The sequence below is a fragment of the Lampetra fluviatilis genome, chromosome 34 (assembly GCF_964198595.1).
Source record: "Lampetra fluviatilis chromosome 34, kcLamFluv1.1, whole genome shotgun sequence".
Classification (NCBI taxonomy): Eukaryota; Metazoa; Chordata; class Hyperoartia; order Petromyzontiformes; family Petromyzontidae; genus Lampetra; species Lampetra fluviatilis.
This window is the reverse complement of record NC_136308.1, coordinates 12285553-12307906: the sequence shown is the minus strand read 5'-3', so window position 1 is coordinate 12307906 and position 22354 is coordinate 12285553. Positions and strand designations below refer to the sequence as shown.

General features: G+C 54.5%; 2 protein-coding genes across 2 annotated transcripts in view; both read right to left on the bottom strand.

Annotated features, from left to right (window-relative positions):
• Nucleotides 1-3979, bottom strand: part of LOC144944399 (filamin-C-like) — a 58293-nt gene extending 54314 nt beyond the window's left edge. Inside the window, exon 1 of the mRNA XM_078872537.1 lies at nt 3081-3979. Coding sequence (XP_078728663.1) covers nt 3081-3474 — 394 coding nt within the window. The 5' untranslated portion in view covers nt 3475-3979. The remainder of the gene's footprint in view (nt 1-3080) is intronic.
• A 6080-nt stretch (nt 3980-10059) lies between these two features.
• On the bottom strand, nt 10060-21200 carry LOC144944447 (uncharacterized). The gene is made up of 4 exons (XM_078872592.1): nt 20332-21200; nt 14742-14876; nt 14051-14185; nt 10060-10309 (listed from the first exon to the last, which is right to left on the bottom strand). Exons 1-3 carry the CDS (start codon nt 20929-20931, stop codon nt 14087-14089), a joined length of 834 nt encoding a protein of 277 aa, XP_078728718.1. The 5' UTR covers nt 20932-21200; the 3' UTR covers nt 10060-10309; nt 14051-14086.
• Between the last annotated feature and the right edge of the window lie 1154 nt (nt 21201-22354).

Here is a 22354-nt window from a genome sequence, read left to right as displayed (position 1 = left end):
AGTTTGTAGTCGATACCACATTGGGAAGTGGGTTAAAATTGAGTTACAAGATTTGAGGATACAACAACAGAGTGAGTTAAGCGTGTAATAAAAAGGCAAGAGACGTGGACTGGGCACATGCTCAGAGATAGGAGCGGGAGCTCGATGAAGGGAGTCCTGTGAGTGTTCGGGATGCTGGGAAGGAGGCCAAGAGAAATTAAAACAAATATGCTGCTTGACGACTTGAAGGAAGGATGGGGGATGGGGAGGTCCAGTGACATAAAAAAGAAAGCTCCAGATTGGACAATATGGATGGGGCTTGAGCCATGGTCGAGGCCGGCCAACAGAAGATGACCCAACCACGCGCGCGATGTGGCGCTTTGGCAGCAGGAGTGAGTGGATAGAGCAGAGATTTGTGAATTTCACAAAACCTCGCCGGGCTGCCAGGATGCCAGCAGATGGTAGGACGTGACGTGGGTATATGAACCCGTCTGTGCGGAGTTTTTAACGTTATCCCAACGTACGCGTGGGGTTTCTGTCGTGACCCCCAGCCTCCTCCCCACACGAGGCAAAGCATTCTTACAAAAAAATATTTTGGCCATTGAAGCTTTCTTGGATAAATTACCGGCATCGTCATTATTACGACCATTCATTTTTGAGCGGTGGTGAAGTCGCCTCGAGCGCACGAGCTACATGGATTGTCGCATCGCAGGACCGTGAGAAAAGGCCGACGGCTTGGAGAGTTAATTCATCCAGCAGTTGATAGATGATGGCTGCTGATGATGGTGGTGAATAGTTTCGTAGAATGTCGGGCCGGGATGTCGCTTCTTACAAAAATAAACGACTACCATTTCCGGCCTTAATAAACTAAACTCAATTAGTTTTTTAAATTAAATTTTACCAGGTAAGGCCCACTGAGCGAGATATTGTAGCTCTTTTTTAGAAGCGATCTGGCCACGAATTATAGCTCAATAAAGTGGCTTACCATCACGTGGAAGTTGATAGCAGCATGTTTTTAAATGTGGAGGGAAAACCCAGAGGACCCGGAGAAATATCCACGCGACCATGGGGAGAGAGACACGCAAACTCCAAATATATCCCTGCAGTCTACACACTGCTTGTGGGATCTTTGCTTCTTGTATGTATGTTGAACTTCTTTCGCACCGTACGTAGCCAACCGTGGTAATCGGATGTACGGAGGAAGTGCATATATATACTGTTGTGTATATATGCACACACACGAAGGATTAGAATCATCAAGAAGGTTTGGCGACCCGGAAAGAGAGTTCCGCACCCGGCACACCACATCCAATAGACCTCACGACTATGGCTGTGGTCACTACTAGTCACGTGCCACCTACTGCAGTCTCACAGCGACCCCTGCCCCGGACGTGAGCTAGCATCGCAACTGGGCCCACAGCTCACAGAACTCGTGGAAATCCTCTCGCCAACAATCTCTGTCCGCTTAACTTCAAGCCTGGCCCGTCTAGATCAGCGACCAGATAAAAATGTTTCGTCTCAGCCTGCGCTCAGGGCCGGTTTAAAAATTTGTAGACCGCCTAGGCTACAGGTACTGTGAGGCCCCCAGTAATATTTTCAAAAGGAAAAAAAGTTAAAGAAAAATATAATAATTTTTTACAAGGCTAACAACATAAAAGTCAGCAATTACAAATGAAATTACTTTTTACTGAATCTCTGGAGGCCCTCCAGCTGGCGGAGGCCCCTGGGCTGCAGCCCCTAAAGCCCCCAAGCCTGAATCCGGTCCTGCCTGCGCTCAACATCCAGTATCGGTCTCGCGATGACTTGTAGCCTCGAGCTACGCGAGCCACCTGCTCCAGTCCACTACCAGCGAGCTGGATCATATTGAGTTTAAGCCCTGGTGGGACCCAGGGCGGGATTAATTTACAGGCGGGTGGGGGAGGGGGGGGGCAAACTGTTATAGATTTGGGGGGCACTTTGCATGTCCGATCCCTTGCTTGAATAGTTTCACCACCGCCCGTGCCCCCGAGTGATGCCAATCACCCCGTTCCTACTCATCACAGCCATGTGAGTGCTGGCGTTTAAACGTGGTGCACGAATGTATGTACTGTATGTATGTTGAACTTCTTTCGCACCGTACATAGCCAACCGTGATAATCGGAGGTAGGGGGGAAGGACAACAGACAAAATATAAAATACGTTTTTAAAGCACTCCCTAAGTAAACGCGAAATAAGTTACGGTCATGTTAAATTGGGCACGCCGCTGGTAGCGACACTCCGCGTGGCTCAAGCATCGCTGCCGTTAACCTGCTCCGCAGCTCGGCCGAAACGCGAGCGGCTCGCCAGAGGATGACTCCGCCCCCCACCCCCCATCATCCTTCCAGGGGGGATAAAATGAGGAAGTCAACAGCGGTTGTCCTATGTATGGATGAACCCGCCACGTGAACGTGTGGCATTTAGTTTAACACGTAGGCTTTCGCGACCAATATTGTTCATAATCAACGATTTTTGGGTTTAGATCGCGTTATTTATAAATGTGTCGTAACCCTCCACCACCCGACACGGCCAATCAGTAAAAAAAGTGTCACGTTGACAAAAGACAAATAGTTCACTGCTTTAGCCCACCGGTGTGTTGAAGCGTGGAACCACAACATTTACAATTTGAGTACGACGTTTCGCTGGTAATTGCATCCAGCATCATCGGGCAATTCGCCAGAATGGTCAATTGCCCGATGATGCTGGATGCAATTACCAGCGAAACGTCGTACTCAAATTGTAAATGTTGTGGTTCCACGCTTCAACACACCGGTGGGCTAAAGCAGTGAACTATTTGTCTTTTGTCAACGTGACACTTTTTTTTACTGATTGGCCGTGTCGGGTGGTGGAGGGTTACGACACATTTATAAATAACGCGATCTAAACCCAAAAATCGTTGATTATGTGTGGCATTTAATCACACACATTACCCATACAGCGTGTATTGCAGTGGCCGTATCTACATTTCATGGGGTCCTTCAAACTCTAAAGAGGCCCCAGGCTGCACCACCCGAAGCCCCTGCGTGAATTCGGCCTTGCCTCCCGCGTGTCCAGCGCTGTGTTCAGCTGCCTCCCGAGCCACTCACCTATGGACACCAGCTTGATGTGCTCCCGCTCCAGAAACTCCAGGGCCACGGACACGTTCTCGAGCTTCATTTGTCTGAAGTTTGGCCTCGAGTGGTACTTTCGGTACATCCTCTTCTGACTCAGCACCTCCAGCAGCGAGATGAGCCTGAGGCCGTCCGCCAGATCCTTCTGCAGGTCGGTCACCGTCTTGTTGGCGCACTTGAGGTGCTCGTTGCACCAGCGGGTGAACGTGTTCTGCTGAATCTTCTTCCATGGCGCGTCCTCAGCAAGCTCCTTCTCGCCAGCCGGGATCTCGTCCTCTGCCTGCACCTCCTGGCCGCGGAGCTCCTCCTCGGGGGAGCCGTTCATGCGATCTCCGCGCGAATGCGCAACATAGTGCGGTTCTAGATCCATCTCGAGAGCGCGGTTCTTCTTCTACTGCTGCTGATGATGCCGATTACACCCTCGCCTGCCTTTGGTAACAAAGCTGTAACACGACGACTTGTTTGGTGGGTCGAGGGTTAAACGTCTGTCTTGTTTAAAAACTTCTTGCGGGAAGAGGCCTCTGGCGTCTGCCGGGAGCTGAGCGCCACGCGAAGTGCGCAAAAGGCGCAGGGGAAGAAGAGGTGGGCCAACAGCTCGGCCACTCCTCGCCGCCTCCCTTATCTGCTCGTCTAAAAATAACTCACGAGGAGATCCGGCAAAATCTGCAGGCGTTCGTGGATCCGCAGCCGATTTCTTCGAGTCTCCTCGCAATCGCGGGGTGAGACGAAGAGAGGAGAGAGGGAGAGAGAGACGCGTGATTCGTTCACAGCGATCGGAGTGCTGCCCGGTCGCGTTTATCGTTCTCGATCGAACTTCCTCTTGCGCGTCCGCTGATGCTGTCGCTGCTGCTGCTGCTGCTTCTGTGTTGCTTCCAGCTGCCGCTCGTTCCCTTATAAAGGGTCGAGGGGCGAAGGGGTCTCGTCACTCCTAATTAAAGGCGGCTCGCTCAGTGTCCGCGCCGCTCCCGGTGCACCGGGAGAGCGATGCGCTATTTTTGGTCTTCACTTCGCACACATTGGGCCACAAATACGCGCACACTCACTCACAGACACACACACACACAATAACACACACACACACAATAACACACACACACAATAATACACACACAATAACACACAGGAGCAGACGCATACACACAATAACACACACACACAATAACACACTCACTCACATAATAACACACACACAATAATACACACACACAACAATACACACAGGATGCTGCTAATCCTGCATAATGCACGGGCATAAGTAGTACTAATCACATACCTGCATTTCCCATATCCCCTCCCTTTGATGATGCTAATCCTGCATAATGCACGGGCATAAGTAGTACTACTCACATACCTGCATTTCCCATAAATATGCTAAATTCCTCTTGATATGCAAATTCCTTTGTCAAGGCGCTCTTCCCCATCCAACCCAGCTTAAATGTACGCTACCAAGCCTGGTGGTGTTCATTCAGACGCTGTCTTTCTGACAGACCTGTTCTTCACCTGAGGACGGCTGCTTGCGTTGTGGCCGAAACGTCGGGAGAATTATTTTATTATGTTTAATTTTTATTATTTTTTTATTTCCATTCTACGTGACTTTACCGAAAGAACCAAGAAGATGAATCTCTGCAGTCACGAAAGCTTTAAATCGAAATTTAACAAATACAACACTACAAAGACAAAGATCTCCCAGTGGAGCCTGTAACAGACTGTTGGGGCAAGTGCTGTTAGCGAGCACCTATGAAGGCCGACACGGCACACGAGGGGGTGGATGGCCAGGAACCACGTCCGGCCGCCTTTGTCTCCCAAGTGGCGATGTTTACACACAACGCACCAGGTACTCATTTGAGGCTGAGTCGACCTAAGGGAAAGCCGGAACCAGTTCTGATAATCATCACCGGTTTAGGCCGTGAGCGGGAATCGAACCCGTTCGCCAGGTTCGTAGCGCAGCGTAGCGCTAACCACTACACTACCGCTCCCCAAACACACACAGTGACACGCACACAGTGACACGCACACACAGTGACAGACACACGCGGCTCAATTGGGACGACCACGCACGTTACATTCCAGCAGGGCTTGCGCGCGGAACGCGACGTGGCCGTGCTCTATCCACTGCTGGGTGAACCCCTTCCAGCACGTCATCGCCATCTCTCACGGTCTCGCTAATGCGACGATCCACCCAGCGACCTGCAATGCAAGCCGACGGCATCGCTCCATCTCCGAGGTGGATAATGTGCTACCAGGTGTGTTTGTCTCCTGTGACTGCCACTCCGTCGTTTGGTCTCGACCAAGGTTCCATTGCCCATCGCATAGCAACGCGTCTCGCCCGTCCCCACTCACTTAAACGGTTATTGGGACGACGACGATGTTCATAACATGCGCGTCTTCTCTTATCCGTCTGTCTAATTCCCACCCTTTGCGCACCTCCCCTAACCATTCAGCGCTCCCTCTGCCCCCCTCTCCTACCCTCTCAGCACTCCCTCTGCCCCCCTCTCCTACCCTCTCACCACTCCCTTTGCCCCCATCTCCTACCCTCTCACCACTCCCTCTGCCCCCCTCTCCTACCCTCTCACCACTACCTCTGCCCCCCTCTCTTACCCTCTCACCACTACCTCTGCCCCCCTCTCCTACCCTCTCAGCACTACCTCTGCCCCCCTCTCCTACCCTCTCAGCACTCCCTTTGCCCCCCTCTCCTACCCTCTCACCACTACCTCTGCCCCCCTCTCTTACCCTCTCACCACTACCTCTGCCCCCCTCTCCTACCCTCTCACCACTCCCTCTGCCCCCCTCTCCTACCCTCTCACCACTACCTCTGCCCCCCTCTCTTACCCTCTCACCACTACCTCTGCCCCCCTCTCCTAACCACTCAGCGCTCCCTCTGCCCCCCTCTCCTACCCTCTCACCACTCCCTCTGCCCCCCTCTCCTACCCTCTCACCACTACCTCTGCCCCCCTCTCTTACCCTCTCACCACTACCTCTGCCCCCCTCTCCTAACCACTCAGCGCTCCCTCTGCCCCCCTCTCCTACCCTCTCACCACTCCCTCTGCCCCCCTCTCCTACCCTCTCACCACTCCCTCTGCCCCCCTCTCCTACCCTCTCACCACTACCTCTGCCCCCCTCTCCTACCCTCTCACCACTCCCTCTGCCCCCCTCTCCTACCCGCTCACCACTCCCTCTGCCCCCCTCTCCTACCCGCTCACCACTCCCTCTGCCCCCCTCTCCTACCCTCTCAGCACTCCCTCTGCCCCCATCTCCTACCCTCTCAGTGCTCCCTCTGCCCCCCTCTCCTACCCTCTCACCACTCCCTCTGCCCCCTTCTCCTACCCGCTCACCACTCCCTCTGCCCCCCTCTCCTACCCGCTCACCACTCCCTCTGCCCCCCTCTCCTACCCTCTCAGCGCTCCCTCTGCGCACCTCTTCTACCTTCTCAGCGCTCCCTCTGCCCCCCTCTCCTACCCTCTCACCACTCCCTCTGCCCCCTCTCCTACCCGCTCACCACTCCCTCTGCCCCCCTCTCCTACCCGCTCACCACTCCCTCTGCCCCCTCTCCTACCCTCTCAGCGCTCCCTCTGCGCACCTCTTCTACCTTCTCAGCGCTCCCTCTGCGCACCTTTCCAACTGTTGTTCTATGCGTTTTGTCATCGACAACGCGGCTGCCACACAGTGGGGGCTGCTGCGCGGAACGGCGGGGACACGCGTGCGCGTCATGGAGAACAACGCCTGAGCACAGACGCCGCAGCAGCAACAGCGTACGGGTCTGGAGAAGAGGCAGCCGAGTCGTAAGAAAGCCTTTGTGCTATCTATCCACCAAGGCATCATCACCGAGTCCAGGAACGGACTGGGACAAAAAGTCGGCCGAGGCACTTTGTAAAAGCGCACAGCGCCCCAAATTGCCATGCAATCCTCATTGGTACCATTTGGGGCTGGGTGCGAAAAAGCAAATGGGCCATTGAGGAAGAATCTTCGTGGCTGCCGAACATGGGGACTTAATTCCCAATAAGAGCGTAAATAAGCAATGAAGCGTACACATTATAGGTAATATTTCAAATATATATTTATATTTCCTTTTTTTTCACTCTGATCACATTTACAATGTCTCCCACACAGACCGGGCCACCGGGCATTTTCCTGATCTGCTGCCCTGTGGCCAGTCAGGGTCTGACCGAGTTTCAAGAACAAACTAAACAGACAGACAATACAAACGATACGACAAATAATATATTACTTAGTGCAATGGTAACATTGAATTCGTGCCAATTAAACAAATCGCTAGGTGGAAGCACGATATGGAGAGAAACCGCGACATTCTCGCGATCGCTGGCGGACTGGAGAAGAAGCCACGTGGCTTGGTAGCCGCCACCACAGCCATAGCGGGAGGTGAACTGGGATGTGGTGTGCCGAGTGTGGAAATCGTTGACGGGTCGCAGACACGGGCAGGCCCCGGTTTGAATTGAAGGAAGCCGTGATCCTGCCTGGTTCAACAAAGACAAAGATCCTCCGTGTATCCTTAACAGACTGTTGGGGCAAGTGCTGTTAGCGAGCACCTATGAAGGCCGGCATGGCACACGAGGGGGTGGTTGGCCAACACCACGCCCGGTCGCCTTTGTCTCCCTAGTGACGGTGTTTAGTACACACCACACCAGGTACTCATTTGAGGCTGAGTCGACCTAGGGGAGGCCCAGGACCGGTTCAGATCATCGTCACTGGTATTGGCCGTTTCTTCATCGTCGCAGCAGCTCAGCGCTCGCACCTCATGCTCTCGCTTGGATCTATGATTCTCAATCCTGGGTGTCCCCTGAACAGACTCCTTGGTGGGTGGGTGGGGGGAGGGGTCCCACCCTGGCCTCCCTCCCCCCAACACACACTTGGTAGAGGCAATTCCGTAATGAAGCAAATTTAGAGTTCACCGCACGGCTTTTCGCGACCATTCTACTCGGTGATGCGGCAGCGCAGGAGCCCTCAGCACCCGCCAGCACGAGGAGGAGGGAAGGGGTAATTTAGTCCGAGCTATTTTGGAACTCGGTGTTAAATTACAGAGCCCCCCCCGCCTCCACCTCTCCCATACCCCCTCCCCACCACACACACAGAGCTTCCACGTCCAACCACGACCCCCTCCACATACCCCTCGTCACCAACCCAACCACCGCTCCCACCAATCCAGCCGAGCCAGTCACCGTCCTCACCGCCCATGGGTGAACACCGTATGAATGGGTACCAGATGGGTGGACACACGATGGGTGAACACACGATGGGTGGACACACGATGGGTGGACACACGATGGGTGGGCACACGATGGGTGGACACACGATGGGTGGGCACTCGATGGGTGGACACACGATGGGTGAACACACGATGGGTGGGCACACGATGGGTGGACACTCGATGGGTGGACACACTATGGGTGGACACTCGATGGGTGGACACACGATGGGTGGGCACACGATGGGTGGACACTCGATGGGTGGACACACTATGGGTGGACACTCGATGGGTGGACACACGATGGGTGGACACACGATGGGTGGGCACTCGATGGGTGAACACACGATGGGTGGACACACGATGGGTGAACACACGATGGGTGGACACCAGACAGGTGGGCACACGATGGGTGGACACACGATGGGTGGACACACGATGGGTGAACACTCGATGGGTGAACACACGATGTTCGGCACCAGATATTCTTGACTGGATGATGCCGGTTGGTTCCCCACGTGATGCATCTGGAGTGAATCACATTTCGAATATAGGGCTCGAGTGCAGCCTGTTCCAATCGCTTATGGCCATAGGGACAAACAAACTATTGGTGTCCACGTTTGTGGTTGGGGATGGGTGTCGGTGGGAAGAGGCCGAGTCCTTGACGAGCTCGAGATGTATTTTTGATGTAATTTTCTGGGGAGTAGTCATCTGGCCATGGACCAAGTCGTGGGTGAGAGGGAGGTGAGCTTGAAGGTTTTGTATTGGGAAGGGACTGCCAACGGAGGTATTCGAGTCAGAGAGACGACAGAGGAAATTTGAAAATTAGAGTGGCCTTAAACACAAAGAACAGCGCGCACGCTGCATTTCTAGATTCATAGACTGAATACAGAGGAAGGAGGGCACGGGATGGATGGCAGAGGATGAAGGGCACGGCATGGATGGCACGGGATGGAGAGGCACGTGATGGCTGCTCTGAAATGGAGGCAGGGATATCAAAATGCGATGGTGGCACGGAACAGAGGTTGGGGGCTAAGACATGGCATGAAGGAGGATTTGAGATGGAGAACATGGCATGCCGGTCGATGGAGCTTCAGGCTGGATATTGGGGCCGTTGTGGCTTGCTGCACTGTACCGTCAGGCGCTGTCGATGAGATCCTCAGAGCGCCACCAGGGCCTCTATGTATAGTCGCCTATTAATAGCTGGGGGCGCGGGGGGGGTTGGATGGCAGAGTTTGTTTAAGCGTTTGCATCGTCGGTACAAACGAGCAAATCACTCGGAGTGCGCCAGATCTGATCTCTCGTCAGATCTCGGAAGCTAAGTAGCTTGAGCCTGGATTGTGCTCGTACAGGTGGCCACCACGTATCCAATAACACGAGCAGCAGCGGTTGTATGGGAGGACAGTGTGGAGCTAAATCCATCGTTGCATTGCACTTCTATGCTCCCGCGTCTACGTCTTGTCTCCTGCGCCTTCATCAACCGGCACTGACCAGTCTGGTCAAAGAGCCCCCACGACCCCCATCGCGACGCGGGGAGGTCCTCAACCATCCAGCAGTAGACTGACAAACGATCTGTGTGTGTGTTACGTGTGCACGATGAGCGGACGGGAGAGGAGAGAGGGTGTGAGGCCAAGAGGGGCGGGGCACGGCTTGACAGCAAGAGCTGGAGCAAAGCTTCTGTGCCCCATCAACACCATCCCCGCCCTCCCACGGACCCCCCCCCCCATAACCCAACCCCTTGCTGTCCTCCGTGGATATAAGACAGGTGCAGCGTCACAGCTTGACACGAGAGCGACACGTGGGGTCGCGGAGCTGTAATTGACTCCCCAGGGAGACACGTGGACCGGACAGACAGATTGACACGCAGAGACAGAGGCACAGGCGTAGAGACACACGCATAGACTGGCACGTAGAGACAGAGACACGCGTACGGACGCAGGAGCGTGGAGTAGTGATGCGGTCTGTCCCGTGGTGTCTGGGCGCTCTATATTCACCAGGGAGACACCTGGAGAGACAGACACAACGCAAATACATCGGACACAGATACAAAGACACATACACAGATAGAGACAGATACACAAAGACACACAGTGACAGACACGGACGTTCTCTGGTGGCGATGCTGACTGCTCTAGTTTTCCCAGAGAGACAAAAAAGTAAACATTGTATTTACTTATTTTTAAATCCTTTATATTAAGTTCGCTGCCACGCATATAAAGGATTTATAGTGAAAAGCTTTGTTTTTACGGGTTATACTTATATTAAGTTCGCTTGTTTGCTTGCGTGCTTGCTTGCTTGGTTACGACCGTGCAAATCTTTCGGTCGTTTTTTAACCCACTTCCCGTGATCCAATCGAGCTGACGTTTTCCACACAGACTCGTTGTGCGAGACAATTGATGTTCGTGAAAAAAATTCCCAAAATTGTACACTTTTTAGGCAAGAAAAAATTATTTTACATATATTCAAATAGAACTCATTCATGGCTTTGACTGAACGTCACAGTGTAAGAGCCCAGAGCGTAACCCCTCCACAGGCCGTGGCGGAGTAGCCCAGTTGGTAGCGCCCTCGCTTCCCATGCCAAAGGTCGCGGGATCGATCCCCGCGTCCTCCACAGGCGAATATATTTTTAAATCCTTTATATTAAGTTCGCTGCCACGCATATAAAGGATTTATAGTGAAAAACTTTGTTTTTACAGGTTATACTTATACCAGGTAAAGCCCACCGAGTTACATAGTTATTTTACAGAAGCGACCTGACTACTCACGATAGCTCAACAAAGTGACTTATCGTGTGGAAATTTAGAGCAGCCGAATACGCTAAACGCGAGATGTTTCTAAATATGGAGGGGAAAACCGGAGGACCCGGAGAAAAATCCACACGACCACGGGGAGATAGAGAGACGCGCAAACTCCAAATATACAGCAGCAGGCGTCAGGGTCGGGATTGAACCCATAACCTGCTGTATACCAGGCGAGGTAGTCAACATCTCCTCGCTATCGTGGCGCCCAAACATTTGGACACACTGGGAGACACACGGAAACAAACAAATCATTTCAGCTTTTGGAAAGTGAAACACGCCAAGTGCGGGGCTCTCGCAACGTTTAAAGGCGAACAGCGCGCGGCCTGTAGCGACACGCGCAGCGAGTGATTCTCTCTCGTTCTCTCTCTCTCTATCGGGGGCTTCCATGTCCCAATCATGCACGCGATTCGCCACAGCGCCCGCGGTGTGGCGACCATCGGGACGTAGCCGAAGTGGGAATTTCTCCCCCAACCAGCGCCGCTACGAATGAACCCCTCCAGTAAATGAGGGGCTGGGGGCCCCGTATCCCCACCCCGCGCCTCTACCCCATCCCAGCCCGTGCGAGCCACAGAGGGGTCTCTCGCCCCACCCCGCGCGGTCCCTTTGGCAGCTCCAGCAGCTGCCAAGGGGTCCCGGCTCCCCCGAGGCCCGTGGGGAGACACCGCAACCCCTCCTCTAACCCCCCTCCCCTCCCCCTCCCGCACCACCACGGGTGCCGCTCTCCTGCGGACTCGACGGCAGCGCAGGGGAACGCGGCTCCCCACGTCGGCCGCGTGTTTGTGGAACCGGCGGGGACTGGAGGAATCCTCGACCCCAACGACCCCCTTCCCCCCCGCCCTGGTCCCCACCTCCCCATTATCCTATGGATGACAACGGCGATAATGATGATGGTGATATTGAATGATGATATATGATGTTCAAATTGAAGGATGATGATGGTGGATGAAGTTTGATTGTGATGCTGCTGCTGATGATGATGATGTTTTAGCGAATTGAACAAGAGACATTTTCACGATGTATGAAACGAATTAAAGACGATGAGCACTATCATGACTACCATCATCATCACCTGCATCCACCATCATCCTCATCACCTGGGTGCCGTGGGCAATGACTCATCGCGAGTCCTAGACGTGAAGATGACTAAAACGGAGCTATATTTATTCATTTATTTTCCAGGTAGGCTCACTGAGCTCAATAGGTATTTTTAAGAAGCGAGATGGCTACCACAAATGATATAGCTCAACGAATTTGCTCATCACGTTGATATTTATATCAACCAAATACTCTAAAAACGCACGGTGATTCTAAATGTGGAGGGGAAAACAACCGGTGGAACGCGAGATAAATTCAAGTGATCACGGAGAGAACACGCAAACTCCAAGTATTCAGCAGCAGGTGTCAGAGTCGGGATCGAACCCACGGCCCCCTGCGTAGCGGGCGAGGTAGTTAACATCTCCTAGCCACGGCGGCGCCCCGCGTCACGGCCAACAAACTCCGCGTTCAGAGTTCACCCCTCCAGCCACGAGCCGGGTGACGGGGGCTGCTATTTCTGTGCAGTGACAGAGGCGAGGAGGTGTGCGATGAGTCTATCTTCCAAAGACAAAGTTCCCCCGTGTAGTCTACACAGGCTGTTGGTGGCAAGCTAAATGGCACGCGAGGGAGCGGTGTGGCCAGGAACCACATCCGGCCGTGTTTGTCTCCCCATTGGTGACGTTTTCACACCGCGCAAGATACTAAGTTTAGGCTGAGTCGACGTAGAGGAAGCCCGACACTGGTTCAGATATTCGCCACTGATGTTAGCCGCGGCCGGGAATCGAACTCGGAGCGCCAACTTCGCTGCGCGTTCGCTTAGTACGCGTAACGTCCAATTTTACCCGCGGGGAGATGGCAGCTGTCAGAATTACTGAACAGGTGTGAGAGTCGAATGGTTACCTTATCGTCAGCATCACGTTCAGGGTGGTGATGATCATGGTGGTAAATAATCATGATCCATTGCAAACAGTTGACATCAGATCATCTCTATAATCATCGCTGCTGCCATCATCACATAACGAGTGCATGGTCGTTGTTGCAGAGAATCATTCATATGAACACGTTCATCAGAACAACCACCATCGCCACCGTGACACCACCGTGACCATCATGATCACAAACATAATCGTCCACCTCCATTCCACCCTCCTTCAACCTCATCATCGTCGCCGCCTGTACCATCGTAATTTCTAAAATAGCCATAATTCATCTTATCATTACCATCACCGCTATCGCCACCATTGTCATTTGCATCAGTATCATCATCAGCATCGTCATCACGATAATCCTACACAATACCTATCTTGCCCATCGTTATCTTTCATCAATATCATCGCCATCCCCGTCACCACCATCTTCTTCACCGTCGTCATCGCTTTTGTTATCATCACCATCGTCGTTGTCGTCATCACCATCGTCGTCATCATCATCATCACCATGGTCATCATGATCATCATCATCACCATCGTCGTCATCATCATCATCACCATGGTCATCATGATCATCATCATCATCATCACCATCGTCATTACCATCATCATCATCACCATCATCACCATCGTCGTCAGCATCACAATCGTCGTCATCATCATCATCACCATCGTCATCATCATCATCATCACCATCGTTGTCATAATTATCAACATCGTCGTCACTATCATCATCATCATCATCGTCGTCATCATTACCATCATCACCATCGTCGTCATCATCACCATTGTTGTCATCATCACCATCGTCGTCGTCATCATCACCATCGTCGTCATCATCATCATCACCATCGTCGTTGTCGTCATCACCATCGTCGTCATCACCATCGTCGTCATCATCATCATCACCATCGTCGTTGTCGTCATCATCATCACCATCGTCGTCATCATCACCATCATCACCATCGTCGTCATCATCACCATCATCGCCATCGTAGCCATCGTCGCCGAGTGTCGTCAGTAGATGCCGCCGCCGCGAACGATGCGCGGCCACATGGAGGCGAGGAGCATGGAGGCAAGCAGCATGAAGATGGAGATGACGATCAGCCACGCACCCTGCACACATCATCATCATCACCACCATCATCATCACTACCATTGGCAAGTCAACTCAGCTCCACATCCTCTCGTGCCACATCACTCCATCTCTTCTCTAACCCGTGCCGCGCCCGTTTAGCCCCCTTTATCCGGCCGAACAAAAGCTGTTTCGGCATGCGGTGATGGGGCATGCGGGCTACATGACCCAGCCAACGCAGCCTCGCCTGCCGGAGGAGCTAGACAAAAAAAGGCAAAGATCCCCCTTATAGCCTTAACAGACTGTTGGAGTAAGTGCTGTTAGCGAGCACCTTTGAAGGCCGGAAAGGTACACGAGGGGGTGGGTGGCCAGCACCACCACGCCCGACCGCTTTTGTCTCCCCAGTGTGGATGTTTACACACCGCACCAGGTACTCATTTGAGGCTGAGTCAACCGAGCGGAATCCCAGGACCGGACCAAATAATGTTCTGCCTGTCTGTGAGTCACCACACAGCGACACACAGACAGGCAGATACACAGACAGACCGATAGATGTGTAGACCCAACCACCCCCCCCCCCCCCCGGCAGGGCCCCACCTGCCCCCCCTGCGCGTTCACGTCGTGCAGGGAGTCGTGCGCCAGCCTCAGCTGCTCGCTCAGCCGCTCCTTCTCGCCGAGTCGCGACTCCAGCAGCTGCCGTTTCTCGGACACGCGCGCCTGGGTCTCAGAGAGCTACTCTCGCACGCGGACACACGGGGAGAGGTTCACACGGGGAGTTGGGCGCACGGGGAGAGGTTCACACGTGGAGAGGGGGACACGGGGAGAGGTTCACACGGGGAGAGGTTCACACGGGGAGAGGTTCACACGAGGAGAGGGTGACACGTGGAGAGGGGGACACGGGGAGAGGGGGACACGGGAAGAGGGTGACACGTGGAGAGGGGGACACGGGGAGAGGGGGACACGGGGAGAGGTTCACACGTGGAGAGGGGGACACGGGGAGAGGTTCACACGTGGAGAGGGGGACACGGGGAGAGGGGCGCACGGGGAGAGGTTCACACGTGGAGAGGGGGACACGGGGAGAGGTTCACACGGGGAGAGGTTCACACGTGGAGAGGGTGGCACGTGGAGAGGGGGACACGGGGAGAGGGGGAAACGTGGAGAGGGGCACATGGGGAGAGGGGGACACGGGGAGAGGGGGACACGTGGAGAGGGTGACACGGGGAGAGGGGCACACGGGGAGAGGGTGACACGTGGAGAGGTTCACACGGGGAGAGGTTCACACGGGGAGAGGTTCACACGAGGAGAGGGTGACACGTGGAGAGGGGGACACGGGGAGAGGGTGACACGGGGAGAGGGGCGCACGGGGAGAGGGTGACACGGGGAGAGGGGGACACGGGGAGAGGGGGACACGGGGAGAGGGGGACACGTGGAGAGGGTGACACGTGGAGAGGGGGACACGGGGAGAGGGGGACACGGGGAGAGGGGGACACGGGGAGAGAGGCGCACGGGGAGAGGGGGACACGTGGAGAGGGGCATACGGGGAGAGGGGGACACGGGGAGAGGGTGACACGGGGAGAGGGGGACACGTGGAGAGGGGGACACGGGGAGAGGGGGACACGGGAAGAGGGGCACACGGGGAGGGGGGACACGGGGAGAGGGGCAGGCAAACGGGGAGATGCACAGAAAGACAGACAGCAAGCAGCGTTATAACTTTAGCAGCACCCTACATCAACTTCACATTGCCTCTTCCGTTGAACAGGGTCCCATAGATTATCTGGAGTGCTCTTGCCAACAACATATTGAAATCCATCCGCATCTGTTCAACTCGTCTGATGAGACGCGGACGTTCGAAACCGGCCCAGAGTTAAGCTATTGTTCAACCAACGCCGCTGGTATTCCGCACTTCCAGAGGTATTGGGGCTGACGGGATGTATAATAAAAAATAAAACAAACTCTTGCGTGTGTTTTTTGTACGTGGATGGATAGATGTGTGGAGACGTAGTATGCATCTACTTAGGGGCGAAAAAACACACACAGTGCAATTGGAATTGGCCAAATATCCCAATGCTGAATAATTATTGGCAAATTACTAAATTGGGAACACACACAAGGAGCAGTAGCAACATCGCCCCATACTGCGAAGACATGGCAGGACCCTCCTGAAAGATGAGTCATGGTCGTCTTCGGTAAGGCACAAACAAGGTTTTCCTTACGAGTTGACTTTGGCCGTGGCAACAGAATGGATATGTCAGCGCCTCCTGCATAGCAGCCTTGGTGTCACCGTGACCCGGGTAGAGTTATTACTCAGCCCCTCCTCCTCCGCGGACCGAACAGAGGGGGCGAGGAATCCATTCCGGGAGCCCGGGGGAGTCGAGTTACGAGACGAGTCGTCAGAATATTCCTCGCCGGGCAGTGCACGGACGTGGACCATTATTTTATTTTTCGCCAGGGTGGCTAGGAGATGTTAACTACCTCGCCTGGTATACCGTAGGTCATGGGTTCATTCACGACCCCAGAGGAACTCGGCTACATCCACATCGACCTGAGCAGTGGCCTTGGGGTGGCTCAGAAGCAATGCGCCACTCATGCCCCAGGGTAGGAATTGAACCCAGGTTGGCTGGGACTCGTAGGGGGATTTTTTGGGGAGCCGCGATGGCGAGATGTTTACTCCCTCGCTTGGTATGCAGAAGGTCGTGGGTTCGACCCGACCCTGACGCCTGTATATTTAGAGTTTTTGTGTCTCTCCCCGTGGTCGCGTGGATTTTTCTCCGGGTCTTCCGGGTTTTCCCTCCACATTTAGGAACACGTGTTTAGAGTATTTGGCTGCTAGTCATTGCCACACGATGAGCCACTCGGTTGAGCTATCATTTGTGATAGCCAGGTCGCTTCTGAAAAGGCGCTACGTAGCTCAGTGAGCCTTACTTGGTAAAATAAAACAAAACAAAATCTGTGTATTTAGTCACAGCTGTTGAGCACAGGCCCCAAGCGGCCAGTAACAAAGAGCAATACTAAAGTTGTAATGGATATAAGAGTTAAACTGCGTCTTGAATTTAGCAAGGTTGTTGTTATTGTGAGAGCTTGGGGGAACAGAGACGATGCTGGGAGAGGGCATTTCAAAGTGGAGCAGTGCGAGGGGAGAGGTGGAGACGGTGTTGTGACCTGCAGTGTGAAGAGTGAGAGGGTGGGTGAGTGAGGGGAGGGTGAGTCGGTGGATGGGTAAGTGGATGAGTGGGTGAGTAGATGGGTGGATAGGTGAGTGGGTGAGTGTATGGGTGGGTGGGTGAGTGGGTTAGTGGCTGTGAGCTACAGCGTGGTGGTGGTTGAACACAGTGTGATGGATGAGACGAAACACTCAGTGTCTGGAGTCATCAACATGGGCAGAGGAATCAATGTGTAGTTCACAGGATCATTAGCCATGTTTAGGCACCCCACTAAAACAATCGGGATACATTATAGAGGACACAGTGTGGTATCCAATTCCTCTTCACGTCTCCCACCAACCACTGATTACATATGTTAACGCTCTCCTCTGTAAGGCACGGGGCCATCGCTTTCACAATATTCAATCAGCTGTTGACAAGAAAGTCAGAGGGTCATTTGAAATCGATGTATGTTTGTCATGATGTCCGACGTTTCACTGCACGTGCTGGGAGCTTAGAACTGAATGGATGTATCGAGGGAGAACGGGAGCCGCTGCCTTCGGTTCCTCATTGAGAAGCGCCCGGAACGTGGTGCAAGAAAGCCAGGCTGAACTGCTTGCATGGCTATAATATACAGCGCAGAGAGAGCGAGAGAGCTTGGACTAAACTGCACCACAGGCAACGTTCAACAGCCAGATCATATTGAGAGATTGATAAAATAAAACTTTTTTAAAACCATGCAAATTGTGATTCAGGAGGGTACCGTTATGGCGAATCGTACAGCCGATGATTGGAACGAGCCCCTCGCTCCCTCCACCCCCCGTGACAGAACGGAGGATCTGACAATCAATAAGACTGAATGGGACATGAAATATGGGCACGTGGTTTATAAGACCAACCAGAACGCCGTGCTAGCTTCAGTGGTTTTAGCACGCACGTGGCCCCAGTGTGTATTGCGTGCAGTGGGACACGGCTCCCAATGGAGACGTAACCAATACAACCCGCAGATAAACGGAAGCGACGAACAGAATGGTAGTAATACTAATGTCAACTTGTAACGCGCCACTGGCGCACCGCAGAACTCGTTCCTGGCTCTCGTAGAGAGAGAGAACGACTCAGAGGGGCGATGAGGAGCCGGCGCCAACAATTGCCCGAGCTCTGCGGTCCACTACACATGAAGGTGTCATCGGTCAATGAAACAGCGAAGAGCGGAACACTTTAAAGAGAATGGCTTGACGACGACCTAACATTTTGGTGGCGAGAAGATGTGTTGCACTACTTGAGAATATTGGCACAAGACGGAGGAAAGTGGAAACAAACGGCAAACTGCGCACTGGCTCACCTAGGGGCTACCCGCCATGGATCGTGATGGTGACATTAGTCACTTGATGAGCGGTGTTTACGTGTGCGAGGAAACCATTGGGCACGGAGGAAGCCCACGCGTTGCGTCGGGGGAAACACTCAATCCCGTGCGGACGGAACGGGTGGGAGTCCAAATGTTTGCCGTGCCGCCTTCTCCTGGCGAGCACGATGGACGGCTCCTCCTCGACGCCCACGTAAAGAAGGGAAGTTCACAACACGAGTGCCGGTGATCCACCAACCTTCCACAGCGCTCGCTTACAGGCAGCCGCGTGCACAGCCACCACCGCCCAACTAAAGTGTGTTGTGAAGGACCGTTGTCTGAAACGTCGCCTGCTACGACGGTACGTGTATGCTGTATATATTTCCCCTTTTAAGGTGACACACGGTGGCGTTGATGAATGTTGTGGAGATGTTTTTGTTGTTATACAAACGCGGTTCTCTCGCCGGGGCGCGCGGCGCTCGCGCGCCCCCTGACGGCGCGCGAGCGGCAGCGGAAACAGCCCCCGCCTCTCCCCCCCCTGCCCCCCCCCCTTCCCGCCTCACCCCCCCCTGCCCCCCCCCTTCCCGCCTCACCCCCCCTGTCCCCCCCCCCACCCTTCCCGCCTCACCCCCCCCCTGCCCCCCCCCCTTCCCGCCTCACCCCCCCTGTCCCCTCCCCCACCCTTCCCGCCTCTCCCCCCCCTGACCGCCTCTCCCCCCCCTTCCCGCCTCTCCCCCCCCCTGCCCCCCCCCATTTCCGCCTCTCCCCCCCCCTGCCCCCCCTTCCCGCCTCTCCCCCCCCTGCCCCCCCCCATTTCCGCCTCTCCCCCCCCCACTGCCCGCTTCTCCACCCCCCCTTCCCGCCTCCCCCCCCTGCCCGCCTCTCCCCCTCTTGCCCGCGTCTCTGTCCTCTCTCACCTTACATACACCAGTAGTATCCACATATATACACGCTCACCCTACACACACACCCTACATACGAATCTTATGGCGGGACCCCGGGGTCCCATAAGCCGCGGCTCTCGCATAAACTGCGTTGCGACGTCATTTTATGTCTGTTGAAGGCGAACGAGACGGCAATCTGTTCCTCTCGACGAGCTCTACACGATGCGCTAATCAAAGTTTAAAAGTTTAGTTTCTTCTGCGCATTTGTCCTCGCTGCTGCGCTTGGACACGACGTGACAACAGAACGATCCGCGCCAGGCGGGTCGCGGCGTTTATGCGCGCGGTGGGACGGAGTCGCCAAAAATAAATTAATTACGATTTTGACTTCCGTTTATTCGGGACCCCGGGGTCCCGCCATAAGGTTAATATATACATACACTAGAGTTAGTAGAATCTCGCACACATTGGGGGGAGGGGAGGGGGGTGGAGAAAGTGGACATCAGTGGGGGCGACGGGCGAGGCGCGACGTGCCGAGAAGCCCTCCACAGGAATTGACATTTCGGCGGCTATAGGCCGTCGAAATGTTCGTGAACTTAAATCAGCGGGGAGTTGATATCGGAGACCGGTCTTGCCGCTCCTCCCACCTCGTCACTTCTCCCACCTTTCATCAACCCACATTGACCCACGTGGTAAGTTGACCTTTTTCGCACCGTACGTAGCCAACCGTGCTCATCGGCACTGGGATTGACAAAGCGGCTGCAGCAGCCGAGGTCTCGCTCGCCTCGCCGCTCACCAAACACCAGCTCCGGGCTCAACCCCACCTTGAGTAGCGCCTCTTGCGCCCTCTCGTGCGCCTCTCGTATCCTCCGGGTCACCTCGGCGTCCCGCCGGAGGGGCCCCGCTTCGAGTCCCGCCCGGGGCCCTAATTGGCGGTCCCCTGCCACGCGCTCCATGGCAGCCACGGCGCAGCGCACGGCGCTCACCTCGCGCTCCACGCGCTCCACGCGGCGCACGAGGCGAGCGAGGGTGAGGCGCACGGGCGCGTCCCCATCACCACCACCACCACCATCACCGCCACCATCATCACCACCACCATCCCAATCATCGTGAGCACAGCTGCCGCCGCCGTCGCCTCCGCGCGCCGAGCCCCTCAGCTGGTCCCGCATAGCCGCCGCGTTGCGGGGGGAGCTCCTGTGGAGACGCGAAGGTGTGCAGCACCCGCGGGCTCCGGTCCGAAGCGAGGTTTGCTGCAGCTGCAGCAGCTGAAGGTTGAGACCCCTGCGGCGGAAGAGCTCGGGGTCCCGTTTTGAGGGGGTCCCACCACCACCTCCTCCTCGGGTCACCGCGCCAGGCGAGGTGGGAGAGACCGGGGACTCTGTCCGCCGGGACTCGCGAATGACGAGGCACGGACTCTTCAACATCGCTCTTCCTTGTCCACACGCGGGTCCCTTCTATCTGTCCCGAGACAGCACCCGCCCCACTACCAAACACCGCTCTCCGTAGGAGACTTCACTTCATGCTCAGAGCGTTGCGTGGAATCGCGGGGACGGCTTGCGTCCCCGGGGTTTATTGACGCGCACTGGAGACGCGTCTGTCAGTAGTTGCTGCCGCTGGAGGATGAGGAAACTGCGCGCGGAATGTGGAGCAGTGGGGGCGGAGGCGGAGGGGGTTGTGAAAGTGGCGGGGGAACGCGCGCGGATGTGGTCACTGCCTGGACCTCGAGATAAGGGGCCCCGGGGTCGCGGTCCAATCAGATCCTGCAGATGGTGACTCGCTGAGCCGTGCAGAGACCACGCGGCACAATTCGGGCCCTTACAAAGGCGCAAAGCCTGAACTTGTTGGCGGATGGGCTTCCACTGGAGGGAGCTCAAGAGAGCCCCTCTCTGCAGAGGGTACTTCGCCTCCCATTACACACTGGCCAAACGTCTTGGCAGCCGCGGGAGGAGCCACTGCTTTACCCCTTCATGGATGGACACGGAACGCGAGAAGCGTCTCGTGTTTGTGTTGGGTCTACAATAAAAGACACATTTGTTTAAAAAAAAAAGTTTCGATTTGGAATTTTCGTGGGCGCCACGGTGGCTGTGAGATGTTAACTAACTCGCCTGATATACAGGACTTCGTTGGTTCGACCCTGACACGCTGATGCCTGTATATGTAGATACTGCATGTCTCTCCCCGTGGATTTTACTCCGGGTCCTCCGGATTTTCCATACACATTTAGAAACATTTGTTTAGAGTATTTGCCTAATATTAATATCCAGGTCGCTTCTGAAAAAGAGCTGTATAGCGCAGTTGGCCTGACCTGGTAACATTTTAGTTATGTAGTTTTAGCTTAGTAGCGCCCCTAGTAGATAGTGAGGGTCACGCGAATCCGTCGGGAAACTGAACATATCCCAGTGTCAACAACTGTGGCCTTAAAATTAATTCAATACAGAAGAGACGACGATTCGATCAATGGCCCTTCTGCATAGCACATACATAGGTTATGGCCATTATGCACAGTGAAGGGGCATTGCCCGAAACGTCGTCTATTGGAAATATATTTTATTTTAAAACTGGAGTGTTATTAAGGAATGTGGTATGTTGCTGTTTGAGCACCAGTCAACACAGCGGCGACACCGGCAGCAGCAGCAGCAGCATCACTATACAATGTGTTTAGACGCAGCATCACTATACAATGTGTTTAAACGCAGCAATCACACGCGATGCATCGTTATCACTCCCACGCACTGCCCTGACATCTCCCAACAAAGCCTGCAGACAAAGGTGTCGTCGGTACCCTGAAGCCAAGCAGGCTTCAGCCTGTAACATGCGCTCTGCGCCAGGGCTTGCCAGGTGTTGCAG

Excerpts from the sequence above, each read along its gene's own strand:
- LOC144944447 (XM_078872592.1), bottom strand. The coding sequence starts at position 20,931 with ATGTTGAAGAGTCCGTGCCTCGTCATTCGCGAGTCCCGGCGGACAGAG. Across the intron at positions 14,877-20,331 it reads CGCAAGAGGCGCTACTCAAG|CTCTCTGAGACCCAGGCGCG; the intron begins GTGGGGTTGAGC and ends GTGCGAGAGTAG. Across the intron at positions 14,186-14,741 it reads TGAACGCGCAGGGGGGGCAG|GGTGCGTGGCTGATCGTCAT; the intron begins GTGGGGCCCTGC and ends TGATGTGTGCAG.